Genomic DNA, 20,157 nt, shown 5'->3' on the forward strand with positions numbered 1-20,157 from the left:
GGTAGAAATCTTCACAAATTTATAATGGCACCGCGGACCGCGAAAATTTGTATGTTCGTACGTGTATGCGTTTGGTTTCGCGCTTCCCAGAATTCAGGTAAACGAAGCACGAGCGTTCAGGCTAAAAGTAAATGAGGACAGCTGCGAAGTTCGAACTCAACTTGACCAAACTTCCTACGTCAGCTCTTGAACAATGACGTCTTTCTATTACACTTTTGTTTTACCGTGTATCGAATGCGTATATGAGATGATGGTATTTGTATTCGATGACTTGCTAGCTTGTTTACGAACTACCAAGTATTCTGCTTAGGAAGGATACATCGAGTTGCCCTACGACTGCCTTCTTTCCCAAGTTGACACGACTCAAGACTTAAACCACAGGAATCTACCAGCCCACTAACAAATCTGGGTAGCAGTGCTGTTGAATGGAAACAACAGCAAGCTGTCATACTTCCCACCCACATGGATGAAATGCAGGCCCTTATTACGGCTCACTGGCGTCTCAACCCTTTGCTCATTCACAAAAGCCGGGTTGGAATCCATACCACCTCCCAGCTCAATTAGTGGAACGTTCTGTCCAGGTTCGAAGGTGCCTTCAGTAGAAGGCACAGGTATAATCGCCGTGCCAAAGCCGATGTCAGCCTGCGCGGGGGCAATGGAGGCCGGAGCCACGTTCAAGCTGAGCAGCTCGCCGGCATGAAACCTGAGAGCGACGGGCCAGAGAGGAATGTCCACAGGTACAATCTCGCCTGGTGAAAGGAGCTTCTCCGAGGTATGTAGTATGAGGGGCTCGAGGTCCGTGGATCGATTGGTGTCTAGTTCACGGTGCGAGACGCGGAGCGCTCCAGTTGGGCCGATTGTGCTGGAACTCTCGCTGCCGGTACTAGGAAATATGGTCCCGTTGGAGGAAAGCTTCTGCACAGAGATGGAGATATCCATGTCGGTAGCATCAGGAGAGGACACCCAGAGACGGAGCTTGGAGTAACCGGTCAACTCCATGGTCTCAGGAATCTGGAAGTTGAGAGTGATGCCGGAAGTTGAGCTACTGTTGTAGCTGAGGGTGGCTTCGTCGGGTAGAGAAGACTCGCCAAGTGAGCTGTTGGGTTGCAGGTAGAGGGTCTTCGACTGGAGCCCCGGGACTGGCCAATCTGCGACGACGCGATCTAGAGTATCCTCGGACCCAGGGTCAAGAACAGCGAGACGAACGCGGGGAGTGGATTGCCACCCATTGTCTTCGCCCTTGAGGTAATGGTCAAAGAACTTCTGCAGATCGGCCACATGTTCCGAGGTAGAATAGTCGGTCCATTCTTGCGTGTTGTGCACTCTGAGCCACTTCTCTTCGGAAGCAATGCGTCGGAATGCTTCAAACGAACCATGGGTGTGAAGAAGGTTGGTGTAGCTTGCGACGATGTACGCCGGAACCTTGATCTTTTCAAGAGATGCAATCTTGTCTTGCCAGTACGGTGTAATGAGCCCCTCAGAGAGCAGCATACGGGGAACATCTTCAACGAATTCCTTTCCGGCAAAGGTAGTGAGAATCGACTCCTGGAACCCGGGAGCTGGGATTCCGCCTTTGACGGCAGTATCGCGGTACAGATCCGTGAGGCCCTCCCATGGCGCGATTGCTGTCAAGTGAGGTGGATGTTCGGCAGCAATGAACCACTGCGACACGGCCAGCCACGAGTTTCCCGAGAAGGCCACCTTTCCCGAGCTCCACGCTTGCTCTGCAGCCCACTCGACAAAATCATAGCCATCCTCGCCTAGTTGGCGACCCCAATATGTGATGTTGCCCTCGGAAGAGTAGGCGCCACGGTTGTCTGGGTTGAGAATCGAGTAGCCCTTGCACACCCAGTAGGCTGGGTCCGGGCCCTCAAACTTCTGCAACTCAGAGACTGAGGACAGATTCACGCCTGATCGACCTTCGACGTCGTCGAGCCACTGGCCGCCGATTTCTTTGCCGTAGGGACTCCATGCGATGATGCTTGGGACGGTAGCGTTCGTGGTCATGGGACGGAAGATATCAGTGTAGGTCGTAACGCCATCGCGGAGGGTGACGGGAACGTCCCGCTCGAAGAGAATATCGCAAGGCAGAGTCAGTGCGCCGTCGCGGCGGATTGTGCCGGCTTTGAGGGTCAGGTTCTCCTGCTTGAAGCCGGGGTAGCGAGCGCGAGCGGCATCGAGGGGAAGAGGTCGTCGCTGGATGATGGGGTAGGAGTCATTGCCGTAGATTCTGAGGGATCCCTGGACGATTTGGGCGCCAGTGGTGGTGTTTTGAGCGAAAGATGATGCTGGGGAGATGGTACCCAGGAGTGAGACGGCGGTGAGCCACGACGAAGGCGAAGAACCAGCGTTTGAAAGCCTCATGGTGGACAAGGTAGATAAAGGGCAGCTGTTCCCAAGAGCAAAGAATGTAAGCTATGTTATCAGTGTGTTGGAGAAGTGACCCGAGAATTAATCGAGTTCGTTGCCTCAAATCTGGGTCCCGCCTCCAGATAGCGGGAGCCTCGGTGCGTCCGTGAGCTCGCGGGGCGCTTCCGACGAAGATGTTCCAACTTTGGGGACATTGAAGATGCTGCCCGAACTCGTCTTCGTCCCTAAGTTCGTTTGAGGTTGTAGTCGGCGGGAGGGACGACCTCTGGTCGCTTAGACCAAGACAAGAAAACATCAGTCAGGTCCACATACAGATGCATCCCATAAGTCTGATTGGTTCTGTCGTACGGTCCCTGTCAATATTCAGCTTATTTCTAGTCAGGGAAAATCCTTGCAACGCCCGTTTTTGGACTTGGTCCGTTAGTCAATTGGCCATTGGCTGCAAGTTGATGCTTCGAGTTCGTTGAGTAGTCTTTCGATAGATTGATTGGATTCTCCTCTAGCAATCAAGGCAAGTGTTGATCCCCTTCGAACTGCGGCCCTCCCGAAAGTTCCTCTTCCACCAATGCCCGCTCGTCTTTCGGGCCAGCAGCGCGAGAATACGTCAGTTTCGCTTTCCCCTTTCCGCCCGGAAACTTGACCAACACTCCAGCAACCCGAGCTGCCTCGGGAATGTCACGGCACTCGGTTACCTCGCCTAAGCCATCTTCTTCAATGTCCACGATGCGCCTCAGGACACGCGCGGCTAGCTTGCCTTCTAGCAGGCCGTCCCGACGACGCGCTCCGCGTAGAATATGTATTGCCGCTCTTCTTGTTCCTGGTTGTCGACACCGCAGAGCAAGTCTGCATAGGGGCATAATGAAGCCGCCGCCTAGGACGAAAGATGTGTGTAGCCGATGAGATGCCCTGGCGTTCGATGTAGCCACTGCTAAAGCCGCATATGTGAGCATCTCGGTGAACTCTGGAAGGAAATAATCCCAATCAGACTGACGACCAGTGTCTTCCGGACCATGAAGAGTTAAATAGACATCAATTCGCCTGATATGGAGGAGTGCATGGGAATTCTCATCGTCAGTGGAGATGGAGCTGGCGTTGAAGGCCTCCAGCCATTCCCGATACATGCTCTGGCAAGAAGTCCGAGTCGGCAGGCTTTGGAACTCTCGTGGATCCTCTTGTTGCTCAACTGCGAAGAGACAGAGATTCTCCAGAGTTTCGAGATGTCTGTTTGCTTCTCTGAGATTGCTGAATACTGGTGGACATCGTCTAGTATGCCTGAATACAGGCGGCTTTGGCTGTACGTAGTCCTCGGTTTGGAGAAGCTGCGCAGTTGTTAGAGACTGTCTTGCCCAAATGGACACTGGCAATTTCGCGTTACGAACCTCTTTCATGTAAGAGTCTAGTCGTACAAATACGGATACAAACGGCGCAAGACTTCCGGAGTTTGAAGAGGGTGAGGTGGAAGATTCAAGCTGCGTCAGGATTTTTGTCCCTAGAGAGATCAACTTCATAGCGTTGCGGGCATTCCCGCATAGTGTCTGCAGAGACATGAGCATCAATATTCTATTACACATGGCTAATGAACAATTGCAACAGATTCCTCACCTCAATACATGAGAATATCACAGCAGACGCAAGTGAGATGAAATTTACTGACTCCTTCCTGATAAGAGGGATAAAGAGCTGCTGCAGCGCTGTCTGATAATGCCGGAGAGCGCTCGCGGTCCGTTCGGTCGGTGGGGCTGTTCGAGGCACTGGCCACGCGATCGGCCAATTGTGCATGTCCTCAAGTAGAAGCCCCAAAGCAACGGTCGCGTGGAAGATGGCGTTGTCGGCGTTGGCAAGCTGCAAAACGAGTCTCCCCCAGAACTCGCATTCGAAGCCGCTCGAAAGAGTCGGGGCGCCAATTATTTGGAAAAATTGGTATGCTCTCCCCTCTTGTTCGTTGAGAGCCAGCGGGTTGAGCACGCTGGGATATCGCCTAATAGGGACTTCGAGGGGTTTTGGGACCACCACATTATGTGCGTCGCTATGAGCCGAAATGTGACATTCGAACCCGGCATTGAGACCTGCTATATTTAGGCTGGGGCGCTTTACAGATGGGAACAGGCTTTAGCTTACTTACAATTTGTGCAACTTGGTAACTTTTCATCGCATTTGACCCTTCGTTCTAGAACACAAAGGTTAGATCTTCAACCCCAAAATCATAGGTCATTCAACCGACTCCTGTAAGCTTGTGAGCGCTGAGTGTGATAGAGGGGGGAGAATGAAAAACGGACTTGCACGCAGCACACCCATTCCGGGATTTGGGGGCCCAAGCTCTTTTGCGTTGGCCACGCTTGACTTTTGTCATCAGAGTGTCTTTACCGTGAGAACACACAGTCCTTCGTGGTGGCTACGTGAGCGAAAGCATCGATCGACAGCCCTGAATCACGCTGTAGCCGAATGGTAACGCCTGTGTCTGGGGTGCCTGTCGCCATATATGTGTCGCGGGTGAAAGGCAAGTGATGTGCGTAAGTAGAAGTGTGTATTTCGCAAGAACTTTCAGGCATCCAAAACCATTCAAGATGATTGAGTGGGGGACCCTTCGGCTTAGCCCCCTATTTTATGATCAGTCCGACCCTACAATTAACACTGCCTCAACTTCCTAAGCCTATTAATGCCGGCGCTTGACCACTGAGTCAGGAGCTGCACACCTAGCACGACCGCCTCATCACTGAGTACCTGAGAAGACTCAGGCAAAGTTAATATGATTTTGAAGCAACGGTACGGATGCTTGAGTGGGCTTGGAGGCTCAAGAATTGTCTCCCTATTTATTTCAACTGGCAAGTCACGTGACCCCATTCCCAGCTGGTAAAACTGCGGTCAAAAGATATTACGAAGTAACTAGAGCTGCATGGGCCGATTCTCGTCTAAGCTTGGGGTGGCCTACGAGGAGGGCTGCAGGATGATCCTTCTGTAGGTCACCAAAGGTATATCTCTATCATCCCGAACAGAGAGTATGAGATGCATTGTCTATCAATTCAAAGTCAGCATTCAGCTCAAAGTGCATTTATCATCAAAGAATTCGTAATATCATAGGACAGATGAAGACATGCCTGGTTCTTGAGTGGTTCAACCCTCACGACGCTGCTATCGGCAGTCAAGTTTGCGATATCCATATTCTGGCTGACCAAGGGGATAGTAAAACCTTCCAAGTCCCTGCCACTCGCTTCGCGATAATGGAACCATTCGAACGACAACATATCAGAGTCTGGATCCCAGCTCTCGGCCGCATCAAAGACCAGGCTTTCACCAAACTGGTACCCAACTTTGAGACTTGACGGCCCACAAGAGCCATTGACCACAGCGATCGGCGGATGGTAATTTTCGCCAAAATTTCGGTTGACGGTCCACTGCATCCGGGAAGCAAAATCGTGCTGGAAATCCTCTCTCCATCGCCAAATAGTCGCGTATTTGCTTGAGAACGCCTCCCCATTCGCGCCACGAACATAATCCGAACTATCGGTATACAACCTGCGGCCACCACCGGCTGCAGATGCGTCCAGCAATGTGTACCGGCCGCCCCATCCACCCCATTGAGGATTGTCAATATCTCCGAGTCCATTCTGAACGAGAGACAAGAAGGCCGGGGTGTCACCCTCCATGATGAAGGTCCAGTTGAGGTAGTGCGAACCCAGAAGTCCGATGCGGATGTGCTTTTGCAACCAATCGTTGGAGACAATCTCCGTGTTCGGACCGCCTTTATCAAAGTGGCGATACTCTTCTCCTGAAATGCCAATCCAAGTCGGTTGCGTGTATTCACTCCAGCCATGAAGAGAGACAATATAGAACAAGTTGGGGAACCGATCGCGAATCCAAGGTCCGGCGTCATCTTGGTCTGAAATTGAGTATACCCGGAGATTGTCAACGAATTTGCTGACAGCATCAGCATCGCGCGTTGACGAAACGTGTTGAAGGGCTTCAGCCAGTACAGCTGCTCCGCCCCACACTGACACCCACAGCGGATCTGTGTCACTCGATTCATCTGCGGCTTGGACAAGGGCGACGGCTGCGCTGCTCAAGTTGTTTTGGCCGAGAGACGCAAGCCCGTACACCGGGTGGCCACTGGATACCTTGCCCAGAAGGTCCTCGGCCAAAGGATAAGCAGCGTCGGCACCAACGTTGCTATTGAGATTGCCGACAACTTCTCCGTATCCCCGGATGACCTCCTGGATAGTATCTGCGTCCGTACGGTTTCGCAGCCAAGTCGAAGTTATCGCCGCAATACCTTGAATGTCTAACTCATTTGCGTAGGTAAGAAAACGGACAAGGCTCATCTGATCGTCTGGCTCGTTACTCATGTCGGTGAGGACAAAGACTCGATGCTTATGTTCGTATCGTGAGTACTCGCATTGTTTGCTGGCAAAGACCAGAGACGCAAAGATTGAGAAGAGAAAAACAGCCAGCCAGAATGGCTGCTTCCATGCGAGCGCCATGATGAAGAGATTAACAAGATGGGAGAACAAATTCGAACTGAGTCTTGCAACAAAGTACTGGTAATGAAGTACCTGCTTCGATATATAGTCTTCGCATTGGGTACTCATGTTTCTTCGAGGCAAGTAAGGTTAAATATAAGCTTGGAATGTATACGTCCCCCCCCACTCCGAGGGATACAGATACTCTTTTAGGACTGCGGAAATCGCTTTTGTGGACAGCGAAGCTGCTTGTTAGGTACCTTGAGCCGACGGAGCATCAGATCGAAGACCATCATGTCTGTGTTCAGACGTGATAGCTGCATACATACGATGATTCCATAAAACCAAGTGGTTCGACTTGACTGTTTGAGACAACCTCCAGGAAATTTTGTCTTTCGCTTTCCAAATACAATGCCACTGTGGATAGTATGCCTGCATGTAGCTCGGGGTTACATTACATGACAATCGATTACAGATCGTGCACCCCACCGAACGCGGGGTATACGCGTATTACCCCGGATCTATGGGAGAAGTATTACAGAGTGCTTACGATTTCCTACTTTGGCCATCCAAGGCTTCAGTTACGTGATGGCCTAAGATCTTAAGCGGGCTCTCCGGAGCCGAATTTTGCCGTCTATAATTGTGGTATGATTCTGTGATTGGTGTGTAGCCACTTTTTGCAGCCTGATGTGGGTCACCGTGAGCCTTCGCGGAGAAGCTCGGAGGCCTTTCGCCGGAATCAAGACAGCTGATCATGTGTCAAAATCCAACGCCCTAGATCACTGTAAGCGAGGCGTTCTGAATTTTGGCAATTTTGAGTCCTACAAAATTAATTCGTTCTTATAGTTCCATGTTATTGCAGGATTATCTTTTTTCTGAGACCCAAATGCCACCACGGTACAAGGAAGTCTTCTCCATTCCAACTCAACACAGCTAGTCGAGTACAGGGGATAAAATCATATGGTACACCTAGGAACGAAGCCGTTGCAGCAGAGTTTTACTTCCACGCAACAGTCGCTCCAGAATTATGAGATTCCCTCGCAAGCTCGATAATTCTGATCGCATCTCGAGACTGCCTTGCCTTAACCTCCAACTCAGCTTTACCGTTGATGGCATCTGCGAGGTTCTCATAAATGCCAAGCCATCGCCCTGTGATTGTTGGAACTCGCCCGACATACTTTTTCGTCGCCTCATCGAACTTCTGGTCTTTATTGAATTCTTTGTAAGTGGTCAGAGTGCCGTACACCTCCGCTGGCTCTTCGCCGAAGCCAGGCTCCAATGGTTTGCGGCCCTCTGAGATTTGCTCTTCTTGAGGGCATGTGCTTCGTTGTTGGAACTGGACGAGTTATTAGTAAATGGAAACGTTCTTGCGGATAAAACTCCAGCGATGGGCTTACCTTAAGCCAAGAACCCTTGGTGCCTCGGATGAAGTGCTTCAACTGTTGCGACATGGGCGTGGTGACTGACGTCTTGACAGTGACGAGGAGGTCCTTTTGAGGCCCATCATACTGCAGGATAATTGTGAAAGAGTCCTCAACCTCACTCTCAATGCCTCTCTGAGCTCTGAAGAAGCCTGTTACGGCCTTGGGACGACCAAACAGTGTGACAGCCTGGTCAATGCTGTGGGTTCCTGAGAGGATGCAAATTACAGTTAGACAAGGCCGATCAAGGTTGAGCGAACATGAAAGGTCCAACATACCAAGACCAAAGGCCATGCCATCGCCAGGTGTGTACTCTTTCTTGGTCATTCCAGAGAGCCAAGGAGGCGACTCGAAGTCATAGTGAATTTCCGCCTCTTTGATGTCGCCCAAAGCATCCTCGTTGATGAGCTTCCTCAATGTCTGGAAATCGCCATCCTAATTTCTAATAAGCAACTGCGCGGGGGAAACTATAATAAATGAGACATCACTTACCCATCTCCGGTTTTGAAAACAGGACAGAATTAAGCCCTTTCTCTCTGCAAGCTCGATGACACGGTCTGCCTCCTCGGATGATCTCGCAAATGGCTTGTCCGCAATTGCTGTGTGCGACAGTCAGATCCCACATCATAACATGGAAAGATTGGGCACTGAATTGCACATACCATGCTTCCCAGCTCGCAAAGCTTTCTCAGCAAATGAAGCATGGGTGTCGGTGTGTGTTGCAACAACAACGAGTTGTGTATCAGGATCAGCGAAGAACTCCTCCTCTGTGCGATAGTGCCTAATGTTAGGGAAGTCGACTTTACAGTGAGAGCCAGGTGCCGCCGAGGACGGGTCCTTGGGAGCCTCCGCTCGTTGAAGGATGGCGATCACTTGGTAGTCATTGTTGGCAGTGATGAAGGGCAAGTGGAAGTTCTTAGCGGCGAAGCCGTAGCCCACAACACCAACTTTGATGGTGGACATGACGAAGTCGAGAGATCTTTTGTTGAGGCAGATGTTGGGAAGTTGCAAGCAAGGCGAATCTGGACGTAGTGACCAGCTCAAACTTTCTGCATGGAGTTATCAACTTCAAAGTTCATCAGCTTCGGTAACCTTTTTATGTCATGACGTGGGGTGCGGGGCACCGTCGCAATTAAGCCCGGCGATGTGGGATGATGGGCTGGGGGATTGGCGTCACGCCATAGCCGATACTCCGCGAGAAGACTCCACATCGACACCCGCAACTCGGAGTCTCAGACACACCTTTCAACGTTTTTGGAGTCGGATTACCAATTGAGGGGTCCTTTATTTTTGGGATTGAATAAAGAAGTTACATGTAAGTACTCGCACTAGACGACGTGGAAGTGTTGCTTTGCCAAGCTGCCTGGCAAAGTGATCCACACTAGCCGAGTCCAACTGGAAGGCTTGCCTAAAGAAGCAGGTCACTAATCTCATAGATGTATTACGATATAATCATATCCGATGATCAACCGACTCATTGCTGATGCGCCGATGTCGGTTGACCATGCTTAGCGATGAACGCCGAGACCAAATCTGTTTCTTGAGCTTCTGCTCGTAACAAGTTACAGGCCATTTGAGATGTTCGCCTCTTCAGAAATATTCATCAACGAGGCGTTCATAAACGTATATATCAGGACTGCCTTGACAGCACAGCTTATCCTGGCGCATTTTCGTGAGCGAAGTGTTTGTATAGCATGATACTGCCGTGACCTTCACACTGGTCCCTAGTTCCTATCAATTCACGGTGTGAGCTGCGCTGCAATCATACAAATGATTCTCCTGGAAGAAATTTATATACGCCCTTGAATCCCTGTCAAGTCTCTAGTAGGAGCCGGGAGTACAACAATTGAGGTACTGAGCGTGAGGGGATCAGCCGAGAAACCCGGCCGCCTGTTGCATCCTCCTTGGGTAAGTGTCTTACACATCGCTCCAGTTCAGTTTTGTGCACCAAACATGATCGACCGACACATCTTGACAAGTCAAGAAAAGGACCGGGCAATCGTCACTTTCTTCTTATATCCCAAGTTGACGGGCAGAGTAAACTTCGAGTCTTCATGATGGGCATCAAGCACCTCAGTAGATCTACGACCGCGAGAATAGTACACTGCCGCGCCTTATGTGAAGGTGCCCCTGAGATGTCCCTTTCATGCATAGCGCGAGAGTCGCATGCCGTTGCTGATGATTTCCACAAACATGTAGACAACATCGTGTCAATATCAAACATGATGTCAAAACTTTGACTTCGCAACAAGCCTAGGAATCCTCCCGAGGGCCTTAATCTAGTACTGAGATTGGAGTCAGTGCGCCCTTACACCCCGTCCTAGCGCACACTCCAGGTGTTCTCCCAGGGAACAATACCTTTTTCTCGGCTCCCATCTCCCTATTGCAGCACCATTCAATGCATGCTGGTCTAACCTCACCCGTGAATGCAAGTCTGGATGTGATTTTAAGCTCAACATAAGGTACTCAGTGGTTTTCCCAGCCTGAGGGAGAAAGATACTTCGACCATCGATTGAAATGAGAAGGATGGTTGTATCAGTATGCAATGCCAATCATCATCATCATGAAAAAATGAAGCAAAGAATTGGGGGTGATGCAAAGTGCATTTATATGTCAACATTAGTGGGTAGTTGCAGGGTGAACTCTTCATGGATATTTAGCCTGGGATTGTTTGAAGCTGACTTAGGTTATATTTGTTCTACCCACAGTCGAGAACTTGATTCATCACTTGCAAGCTTGAAATCTTACAGCCTCTTGTCAGGGGTGGGTGTGTAAGTAGGATCTGCGGGGAAGGAATAGATCGGAATGTCCGGTCCGTCTTCCACAGGGTCAGTGTTTGGGTCACTTGATACACCCGTGGAAGAAGCCTCTGGTGTTGAAGGTGTAGTGGGAGTCGCAATGATGCCGCAACTCGAGTCAGGCTCGGCCGCAATATTGACGTAAAAGTCCGCGTTGTAAGCCGCGTCAAGAGAGGCTTGGATGTTGGCATCGGTGAACGGGCAGCGGGCATGTTCGTAGCGAAAGTCATTGAACTGTGACGTGGCTGCCGGCGACAGCTTATTCCAACTAATCAGCGGCGGGCTCAGTCCGTACTGAGCATTGTTTGCTGAAGGGAAGACGTTGACCTGGCCGTCGTAGCCCACGATAGCGTGCGTGTTGGTAGCGCCCGTTCCGCTGTCTCCAGAGGCAAAGATAGTCGACGATGTAAGGCCTTTGTCGTATGTCTCCGTGCCAGTGGAATAGCTGATGCCCGCAATGTCGTAGTTGCCAGCAGCGGCGTTGCATGTCTCAGTGTGTAGCCAGACTACAGCAGTGAGGTACCAGTGCCTGTGGTTTTCGGTCTTGGTCTGGATCTTGGGAAGATACCATGAGTACAGAACGGCCGGGCGCCCATTAGAGGTTCCAACTCGGGAGTAGATTTGACCCTTTGCTGAGTCTCGACAATCACCTCCACTTTTGCCCGTAGGCTTGAGGCCACTCCTGGAGAGAGGATCGATGAGAGGGAAGCCTAGACGTTAAGAGAAGCTGAGAAGAGACTTACCCATGGAAGCCATCCTTATCGACAGCTGCATAGGGGAAACATCCGCTACCGTCGTTCAGCCAAGGCTTGAAACGAAGTTCGATGTCGCCCGGGGTGCCATCCGCCGTTTGCTGTTGGAAAGCTGCAATCTCGTCATGGTTCTTCCACTGATTATTCAGGGAAACGTCCTTTTCTCGTGGCGACAGCGCTGCACCAGCCGTCAGCGTGGCTAGGCTGAGAAAACATGGAAAGAGCGAGTGACGCATAGTGGCTTTGACATTAACGAAAGACTAGAGACCAATGATGTTGGTTCTTTCAAGCCTAACCTGGAGGGAGAAAGCTGGATGATATGGCTAATTCAGCCACCCTCAGCTGAGGAGTTGTCAGCTCCTTGATCTTTGCAAACAAGAGAGCACTTTGACATCGGTGGGCCCGAACACTGCTTGAAGATAGTTGACTCGTTGAGTCTGCAACTGGGCCAGTTAATTAAACATGATAGTTCATATAAATAGAGTTTACGGTTCACAGCGCAGTTGCGACATGTTCGTCCCGTCTCTTCCATGCCAAGGATCTACAATCTGGTGCCAAATATAGTGAACTTGCCTGACTCATTGCATGCAATGTCCCACTTGCTGGAGATCCACGACAACCCAAAGCGCTTTTTCTTTCGCAACTAAATGCAATTGACGAAACAATACAAGACAATGTCAAAATGGATCGTCATATTGAAGTCAAAGTGATAGCTCACATCAAGCGATTCAGCGAAGGAGTTTCAAGTCCGCAAGCAACTATTGTTCTGCGCGCATAACCAACTCGAGCTCTTGAATTTTCTGTGACCAAGACCTGCCCCACTATACTCTCCTATTCCTCAAGAGAGGGAATTGATTAAGGTTTCGGTGTGTCCGACAACTCTCTGTGATGCGCAAGTTCAGAGAATGAGGATATATACCTTATCATCAAACAAGCATCTTCATCTATTAGGTATCAAAAACGCAGCTCTTCAGTCCGCCTCTACATACAGCCTGCCATCGCGCAACTGACGCTCATTTGCCTAATTTGCATTACGCTCGCTTAACAAAATGCTTTCAAGTCATTTCCCTGCCATTCTTTTGGCACTCGGCTCCGTTCTCACGCTAGTATGTTGCCCCAAGACACATGTTCAAATATTCCAGCCCTCATCCAGGCGGTCTTCTCGGTAAACTGACCCTGAGAAATAGATCTCTGGCCAACCTGTCCGGCCATTTGCTGTAAGTAATCAACCAAGCTCTTTTTGAGGGCCAATTGACTAATTCTGATGCAGGGAAACCGTGCCTACGCTGTTGATGCCGAAGCTGACGAAACTGGAAACCGATGGGCCTTCTCCGTTTACGCTGACGGCTACACTGCTCGGGACGAGGAGGGCAACACCTCACCTGTCGACACCCTACTTGTCAACAAGATGTCTAAGCGCCTGACTGTCATCAAGGCCATGAACGGATTCGACACCACCACGCCCCGCCTCAAGATGCGACAGGTTCTCAAGGAATGCTGGAAGATGACTGGCCTTCAACCCTCAGAGTTGAAGGAGGTCTTGGGCTACCAGATTGAGAACGACGACATGAACAAAGCCTTGGGAGAGTGCCGTACCAAGATCGGACTAAGACCTACTGCATCCTTCGAGATTTCCAGCAAGGAGACGAACGCGAACCGCAAATGGTGCTGGGAGAGGCTCGGAACAACAATCTTCTCTTCAGCAATCAGAGGTTCGATTGCGGACTTTTCTATCAACAAGCAGCTCATTCAGATCAAGGTGGACAATGGTGGAAAGTGGGATCACGTCTATTATGAGTTCTCGTAAATAAGCCAAGGTGTTTTCGAGGGGTCTACTCCTTCGGGACCTCGACGAAGGTGGTATCTCGAGTGTTGGCCTGCGGGTTTCCATGCACCCGTCGAGGGAAATAATCCAGCGTTAATAAACCTGCTGTTGGAAAACCATGCTCAGGTCACAAGTAGTTGCTTTGACTTTCACAAGCTCGACAAAGTTTGCTTGTCTGTCCGTGCAGGGAGCTGGGTTTTGCCCTACGATGTTGGCGCTGAGGCCTATGCCAGCTCAAGGCTGACCCGCGGGCGGGGGGGGGCGGAGCTATTTTAACAAGCCCATATACCTAGTATGTACGACTGAGTCCCCGAGGAACCACTCAACGATAAGTGCATGTTGTCGGAATAATCATTATAACCTTTCCCTTGGAGCATGGCCGTGCTAGTTTGGAGTAAAACGCATGTCCAGAATTGGTCAATGTGCCGGTGGGATGGTTTTGTTTAGTGCGTCAAGCTGGGTAAATATGCCGAATTAGACTTAGACTTTAGGTTTAAGGTCCACATCTGTTCGCATCGGATGGCGGGCCGCAAATGGTTTAGCCTCTGATTAACACGAGCCATTCTACACATCTTCAATAAGGTAGAACCAGTTGATTCCTCTTGATGCTGACCTCACATGCTGCGAGCTCCTGATCGAATACAAACAATTATTGTCGCAAGATAATCTGATCGACTAACCAGACTTGGCATACCATTTCCAAACGCTAACTACCTAGCTTACTTAGCATGGGGAATATAGGAAGACCTTCGGGTGGGTGCTTTACTTGCAAGGAGAGAAAAGTCAAGGTACGTGGGGATGCAGTGATTCAGAATGATTTTGGCATCCTTTGCCACATAGAAAGAAGTGACTCATGTAACTTGTGCATCCAGTGCGATGAAGAGAAACCAACTTGCAAGAAATGCAGATTAAGCAAGCGAACGTGTAAGGGATACCGGGACACATGGCAGACTTTCCACCGAGAAGAAAACTTCCATGTTGCCCAGCTGGTTCATACCAGAGTCACAAAGAAGTTGAAGGAAAGGCAGCAGCGGGCTACGGAACCAACAATTCCCCGTCAAGTACAACCCGATCAAGGGACAATGATCTTAAACCACTTCTATCGCGACTATTCCGAAGACTCCGGCATTGCCTTTTTCAGCATGTTGCCGGCCATATCTTCCGCAACCCCTGCCGATTGCTTCCTCGACGCTTTGAAAGCCACAGCACTTGCCAGTTCCTCACGGCAGTTGACTCAATGCGGACTCATGGTGCAAGCCAGAAGCCACTATGGAAGGGCAATTATGGGCCTCAACGATGCCTTGAAGAACCCCACTGTGGGACAAGATGACTCTGTGATGGCCGCATTGTTCATCCTGGGTCTCTTCGAGGTGAGCCGTGTCACTTTGTCGTCTATGACTCAACGAGACCATATCTGACATCTACGTAATTAGGCTATCGGTGCGCAGCCACAGAGCAGACTTGTGGATACCGAGGCCACTTGCCACCCACATTCTCGAGGCGCCCTGGCTCTTCTACAACATAGATCATCCTTGAAACTAGAGAATGACTTGGACAGAGTAGTATTGAAATTCTTCAGTCATGTCGCGGTAAGGAAAATTCGTCTATCTTCAGAAGCATGGACAACTCATCACTGACAACCCATGTCCCGAGAGGTAGTTGATGGAATACTTTATGAGCCCCCCAGGCTTTGCGCCACTCTGGATCACGCTGTCTAAATTCGGACCATCCTTGGCTAATGGACCAATCTCGAACCTGTAGTGAGTCGAGCCGTGGAATACAAAGCATCAGCCGAAAGACTAATATCCCACCCGAGTAGCAGTTCGGGCCCGACTGTTGATGAAATCCTTGGACCGGGGCTCGATCTTATTCACGACCTTGCGGAAGCAGCTTTATCGCTTAACTCGACAGGCAATCTTGCATCAAAGAAAACGGCTTTCAATGATCTCATTAATATAACTTCGCATCCAAACATCGTCATAGCATCCTGTCTCTATTTGACAGTGAAATTGCAACTCACAGAGCTGATGCTCAGTATGATCATCACGGCCGAGGAACATTCAGAAGCCGGGGACGAGCTTCGTAGTCTCACAGAGCATGGAAGCGAAAACGTGAGGCAGATATGTGAGAAAATCTCTGCCATTTTCGTAGATGGTCATCCTGGAGTCGAGCAGTATCAAGGATGGCCGTTTAGGGCGTGGTGCATGCTTTGGCCCATGGCGGCAATCATGAACTCGTGCTTGGCAGGAGAAGAAACGAGGGGTTGGGTCAAGAGCAAACTTTGCCATGTCGGAAAATTGACGGGGTTTGGACTGATGACAATTATTGCTAGCATGTGAGGTTGAAACATGTACTCGGCGCCACGCCAGACTACTGTCGTCGACGTTTTTTTGCTCGACAAGAAAGATATCATCTTCAGACAAAATCTCAACGAGAATCAATGAGTTGCGCAGTGCCTTATTTGCGGATTTTGCCTTGAACCCGAAATCCCGCAAATTCCGGACTAAGTACCTGACTTGAATGGGCTATAGCTAACATCGACAATTGCTAATACCATATCACTTGAACTAGGTCCTCCCACCGACACATATCTCCACGTTAGCTCTCCCCCACAATGAAGAACGACGTAGTTCGGTCCATCTCTGTGCCACAACCCAGTCTCGCCGTCAAACTTAATCAGGCCAATCACAGAACACGATCGGATGCAAAGCCTGAAATAGACTAGCGGCATCCTGCCCAGTTCAGCATCTTGGTCGAGAAGCTGAGCAGCGAGAGGTTGATGAGTTCGACTATAAGAGGGAGGGTAAGGTTGACCACATGCATCAATATAATAATTCAGCAACATTGTAGTATCAGTCTGATGCCCTATCCTCATCGGTAAATTACTCTCCGCTCCAATACTTCTGGTGTTCTTAATTGACACAAAAATACCCTGCTCAGTACAATGGCCATCTCAAGTTGCCTCTGCCAGGCCCTGAAGATCAAAATTCCAGGTCGTCCAATGGCTGCCGTAAGTCTCCGTCTATCTTATATCCATAATTCAATTCCAAAATTCTGACAATTTCGACAGGCTTTGTGCCATTGCAGCGACTGTCGGAAGATCTCTGGTGGTGTCTTTGGCTTCAACTGGGTTGTCGCCCTCAAAGATGTCGAAATCACCGGAATTCCCAAGACATTCAGCACGACGGCCAACAGTGGCAACACTGTCATCAGCCATTTCTGCAACAACTGCGGTGTCACTCTCTGGAGAGACGGACCAGCTTCTAATGGATTGATGTATCTCAAGGCGGGAACACTGGATGACTTCAACGACCAGAAATGGGTCACACCGATGGCTGAAATCTTCGTGTCTAAGCGCTTGAGCTGGTTGGGGCCTGTTCCAGGAGCCGCACAGAAGCTGGAGATGAAGTAATTTAAGACCCAGAGGTCTTGATTCATGTTTCGATCATTGCCGGAACATTCTATGGACAACAACTATCCTCATCCGAGTTAGAAAGGTATCCAAACTTGGCCTAGGCATGTTTATCAAATCATTCTAAATCGGGAAGGAATCGATTTTCAGCTTGAATGTGTTTCATCACTACAAGAACCGCTCCGCGGTTCAAATGACACATCTTCACACTACTCTCGATTCTTCTTATATTGACCGACATGTCCCGACATGTCATCTCAGCCTAGCCCAGTCCTAATACTAATCTTGCAGGGAAGCTTTTGGGATTCCCAAACGCTCACCTAGCGTCACCCAAGCAGCCACAAAAAGCAGTATCCTGAAGGCTTTGACATCTGCCTTCTCACCAAAGCCACGATCAAGCGCATCCTCTACGATATTATAATCAACGAATCCAAGATTCTCTACTCTTTCTCTGGTCAGAGTATTCTGAAGCATGTCGTGAAGCGGTCCACCCCTAGACCACTTGATAGGGGCTGTGAATGGGTGCTTCTGCCGCTCATACAACTCTTTGAGAATGAATGGTTTAGCTGCCTCTCGAAGGATCCACTTCTCGGTCAAGGCTTGTGACGCGACGCCAATACCTTCCCACCAAGGACCTTGATGTCGCTCAGGGGGTATCTTGTCGGGTGTGTAGGCCATCTTAAGACTGGGAGGTAAGTTGTTGACGTATTCTGTTAGCTTGTGGTCGAGGAATGGAGTTCTAGCCTCCACACTATGAGACATCTCGGTCAAGTCACCGAGACAACTTAGTAGAATATTCGGTAGAGGGCCCTTGCTGTATATGTACTGGGCTGTGTGGAGTGGATGCCACTTTCTCTGCATCTTTTGCAGTGTCGACGGCTTGAAGGACTTCACTATGACTTCCTTGCAGTCGAGGTTGGCCCATCGCTTGTCCTCCCGTACCCATGGCGCGAACAAGTCAAGGTTGGGTTGCCATGTCAGGATACATGGGGGAAGAATGGTGTTATTGACCTTTTGAATACCCGGCGTTGCCTCCCAACCGTGCTCAAAAGCGCCGGCACGGGGAATGAGCATCTTGATATCCCGCTCAGTGGATCTTTGCATATGTTCTCTGAGCTGCGAGTCGCCTACTAACGGCGAGTCCGGCATGGAAAGGTCGGGTTCACGAAGTAGATCTGGAGGGAAGAATGCGTAGCCGGCAAAATGTTCGTCGGCACCCTCTCCGGTTAACACAACTTTAACACCATTTGCATTCGGTAAAGTCGAGAGCGCAAACTTGCCAACGCAGTTGAGATCGAAGTGGTGATGCTCGCAGTGATAAGCGCAGTCAGCAAAGTTATTGGCCAACTCATTCTCGTCAATCTGCTTCTTTGAGATCTGGATGCCAAGATGTTCTGCTGTTCGCTCGGCAATATCTAGAACAGTATTATGAGAGACTTGACATTTTCTTGAGCATTGGGAACCTTCTTACCACTTTCATCGAATCCAGATTCCTTGGGGAACTGAATCGTGAAACAGCTGATGCGGCTCGTCGCGTCTTCATTGCCAATCTGGATGCCTTCATCTCGTACCAAGTGGGTTACTATTCCGGCAACCAAAGACGAGTCGATACCACCAGAGAGGTAAATGCCAATCGGGACATCTGCTCTTAGACGAAGACGAATTGATTCTGTTAATTTGTCCCGCAGACCCTGAACCATCTCATCGACGCTCCTGGTCTCTCCCTCGGTCTAACAAGCTGTTAGCTGAATACCCCCCAAACGATTGGGGGCCCAATTACTTTGTTTTTATAATCAGCATCCCAGTACTGATGTACTTGCATCATGCCGTCTTTGGATATCTCCATCCAGTGCCCCGGGAGAACTTTCTTGACTCCCTTGAATAATGACCTTCCGTCTTGCATCCATCCGCCGTCCACAATCGCGCCGACATCCCACTGCGGCTTCCACCCCAAAGGTAGGAAAGCTTTTGCTTCTGGAGCGACCATAAGTCTGATAACCCCATTAGTCTGCCGGATGATTGTCCACAGCAGTGGCTTGATACCAAATCGATCTCTCGCCAAGATAACCTTTCCCGCTGTCTCGTCATAAAGGACGAAAGCGAATTCTCCTCGGAGATGATCCAGAAACCGAGGTGCGCCAAAAGCCTTGTACAATGCAAGAATGACTTCACTGTCGCTGCGTCCCTTGAACACGAACCCCTTTTCTCTGCACTCTTCTCGGATGCGATCATGATCATAGATCTCGCCATTGACCACTGCGTGAATGGCATTATCATCACTATGGATAGGTTGATTGCCGTCAGGAGTCAGGTCGTTGATAGCCAAGCGGCAGTGACCCATGCCTGCGGTGGATGATGCTTAGTTCATAGAGGAGGGTTCAGTATGAGCAACAGTACTGACCCACGAAGCCATCCTCACTTGCCCACACCCCCTGTGCGTCCGGGCCACGATGGCTTATGGCATCGAGGCTCCTTCTCAGTTGATCTTTGAGACCCTGTGAATCTCTTGTTTTATCATTCCCGTCGTTGTTGATAAGGTTATCAAGTCCGCTTGCGTATCCATTAAGGGCTTCAGTATGAAAGTGGTAGCCTGGAGGAAGAGTGAGACAAGCCGAGATGCCGCACATCTTGACTTCGCTGTAGATAAGGTAGGGCGGTAATTCCAGGTTTGATCAGGTATAATAACAGAGAGACAGGAGCAGACAAGTGTGGTTCTTCAATTACACTGATCATGCCATCTGAGTTACGTCGTGATGGAGACGGATGCTTTTGGTATGCTTTGACATTGACCGATATCCCGGGGTGGGGCCGATGTTCGTCGGGGGGCCGTATTCGGCCTGTCCCACTCGGTCGCAGCCGAAAGGGGAAATTCCGGGACCCATCCCTTTGGAGCAGTTACAGTCACCTTTGCCTGTCGGCACCTGTTGGTGAACTCGAACCTCTCAGAACACTGACCAGAGCCAAGACACTTGAATCCTGCAGAGAAACATTCACATGGAAATTGAAGCAGAATTTCGCGGAAAGGCTGGGAAATGATGTGGCACCTGATCTAATTGAGTCGCTGCTCAATATGGGGTAGGATGCGCCACAAATAGAATCAAGACATCGTTAGGGCAGACCGACGA

General features: G+C 50.0%; 7 protein-coding genes across 7 annotated transcripts; 2 read left to right on the top strand and 5 right to left on the bottom strand.

The window, feature by feature from the left end:
• Positions 1-396: 396 nt before the first annotated feature.
• On the bottom strand, positions 397-2,364 carry N0V96_007092 (uncharacterized protein; the record flags this gene model as incomplete). Its single annotated transcript, XM_053196212.2, has 1 exon — positions 397-2,364. The coding sequence occupies one exon, from the start codon at positions 2,362-2,364 to the stop codon at positions 397-399; it is 1,968 nt and encodes a 655-aa protein (XP_053046331.2).
• A 3,044-nt stretch (positions 2,365-5,408) lies between these two features.
• N0V96_007093 (uncharacterized protein) lies at positions 5,409-6,710 on the bottom strand (the record flags this gene model as incomplete). The annotated part of the gene is made up of 2 exons (XM_065757917.1): positions 5,409-6,589; positions 6,707-6,710. The coding sequence occupies 2 exons, from the start codon at positions 6,708-6,710 to the stop codon at positions 5,409-5,411; spliced, it is 1,185 nt and encodes a 394-aa protein (XP_065613440.1).
• A 1,111-nt stretch (positions 6,711-7,821) lies between these two features.
• On the bottom strand, positions 7,822-9,208 carry N0V96_007094 (uncharacterized protein; the record flags this gene model as incomplete). Its single annotated transcript, XM_053196214.2, has 5 exons — positions 7,822-8,160; positions 8,222-8,454; positions 8,524-8,680; positions 8,738-8,844; positions 8,908-9,208. The coding sequence occupies 5 exons, from the start codon at positions 9,206-9,208 to the stop codon at positions 7,822-7,824; spliced, it is 1,137 nt and encodes a 378-aa protein (XP_053046333.1).
• Positions 9,209-10,989: 1,781 nt separating this feature from the next.
• Positions 10,990-12,031, bottom strand: N0V96_007095 (uncharacterized protein; the record flags this gene model as incomplete). The annotated part of the gene is made up of 2 exons (XM_053196215.2): positions 10,990-11,725; positions 11,787-12,031. 2 exons carry the CDS (start codon positions 12,029-12,031, stop codon positions 10,990-10,992), a joined length of 981 nt encoding a protein of 326 aa, XP_053046334.2.
• An 813-nt stretch (positions 12,032-12,844) lies between these two features.
• Positions 12,845-13,602, top strand: N0V96_007096 (uncharacterized protein; the record flags this gene model as incomplete). Its single annotated transcript, XM_065757918.1, has 3 exons — positions 12,845-12,901; positions 12,983-13,012; positions 13,066-13,602. The coding sequence occupies 3 exons, from the start codon at positions 12,845-12,847 to the stop codon at positions 13,600-13,602; spliced, it is 624 nt and encodes a 207-aa protein (XP_065613441.1).
• A 3,019-nt stretch (positions 13,603-16,621) lies between these two features.
• Positions 16,622-17,032, top strand: N0V96_007097 (uncharacterized protein; the record flags this gene model as incomplete). The annotated part of the gene is made up of 2 exons (XM_053196217.1): positions 16,622-16,630; positions 16,691-17,032. 2 exons carry the CDS (start codon positions 16,622-16,624, stop codon positions 17,030-17,032), a joined length of 351 nt encoding a protein of 116 aa, XP_053046336.1.
• A 279-nt stretch (positions 17,033-17,311) lies between these two features.
• On the bottom strand, positions 17,312-19,373 carry N0V96_007098 (uncharacterized protein; the record flags this gene model as incomplete). The annotated part of the gene is made up of 3 exons (XM_065757919.1): positions 17,312-18,447; positions 18,504-18,762; positions 18,813-19,373. The coding sequence occupies 3 exons, from the start codon at positions 19,371-19,373 to the stop codon at positions 17,312-17,314; spliced, it is 1,956 nt and encodes a 651-aa protein (XP_065613442.1).
• Positions 19,374-20,157: the final 784 nt, after the last annotated feature.

Source organism: Colletotrichum fioriniae, assembly GCF_027942845.1.
Source record: "Colletotrichum fioriniae strain IMI 355084 chromosome Unknown scaffold_8, whole genome shotgun sequence".
NCBI classification, from domain to species: Eukaryota; Fungi; Ascomycota; class Sordariomycetes; order Glomerellales; family Glomerellaceae; genus Colletotrichum; species Colletotrichum fioriniae.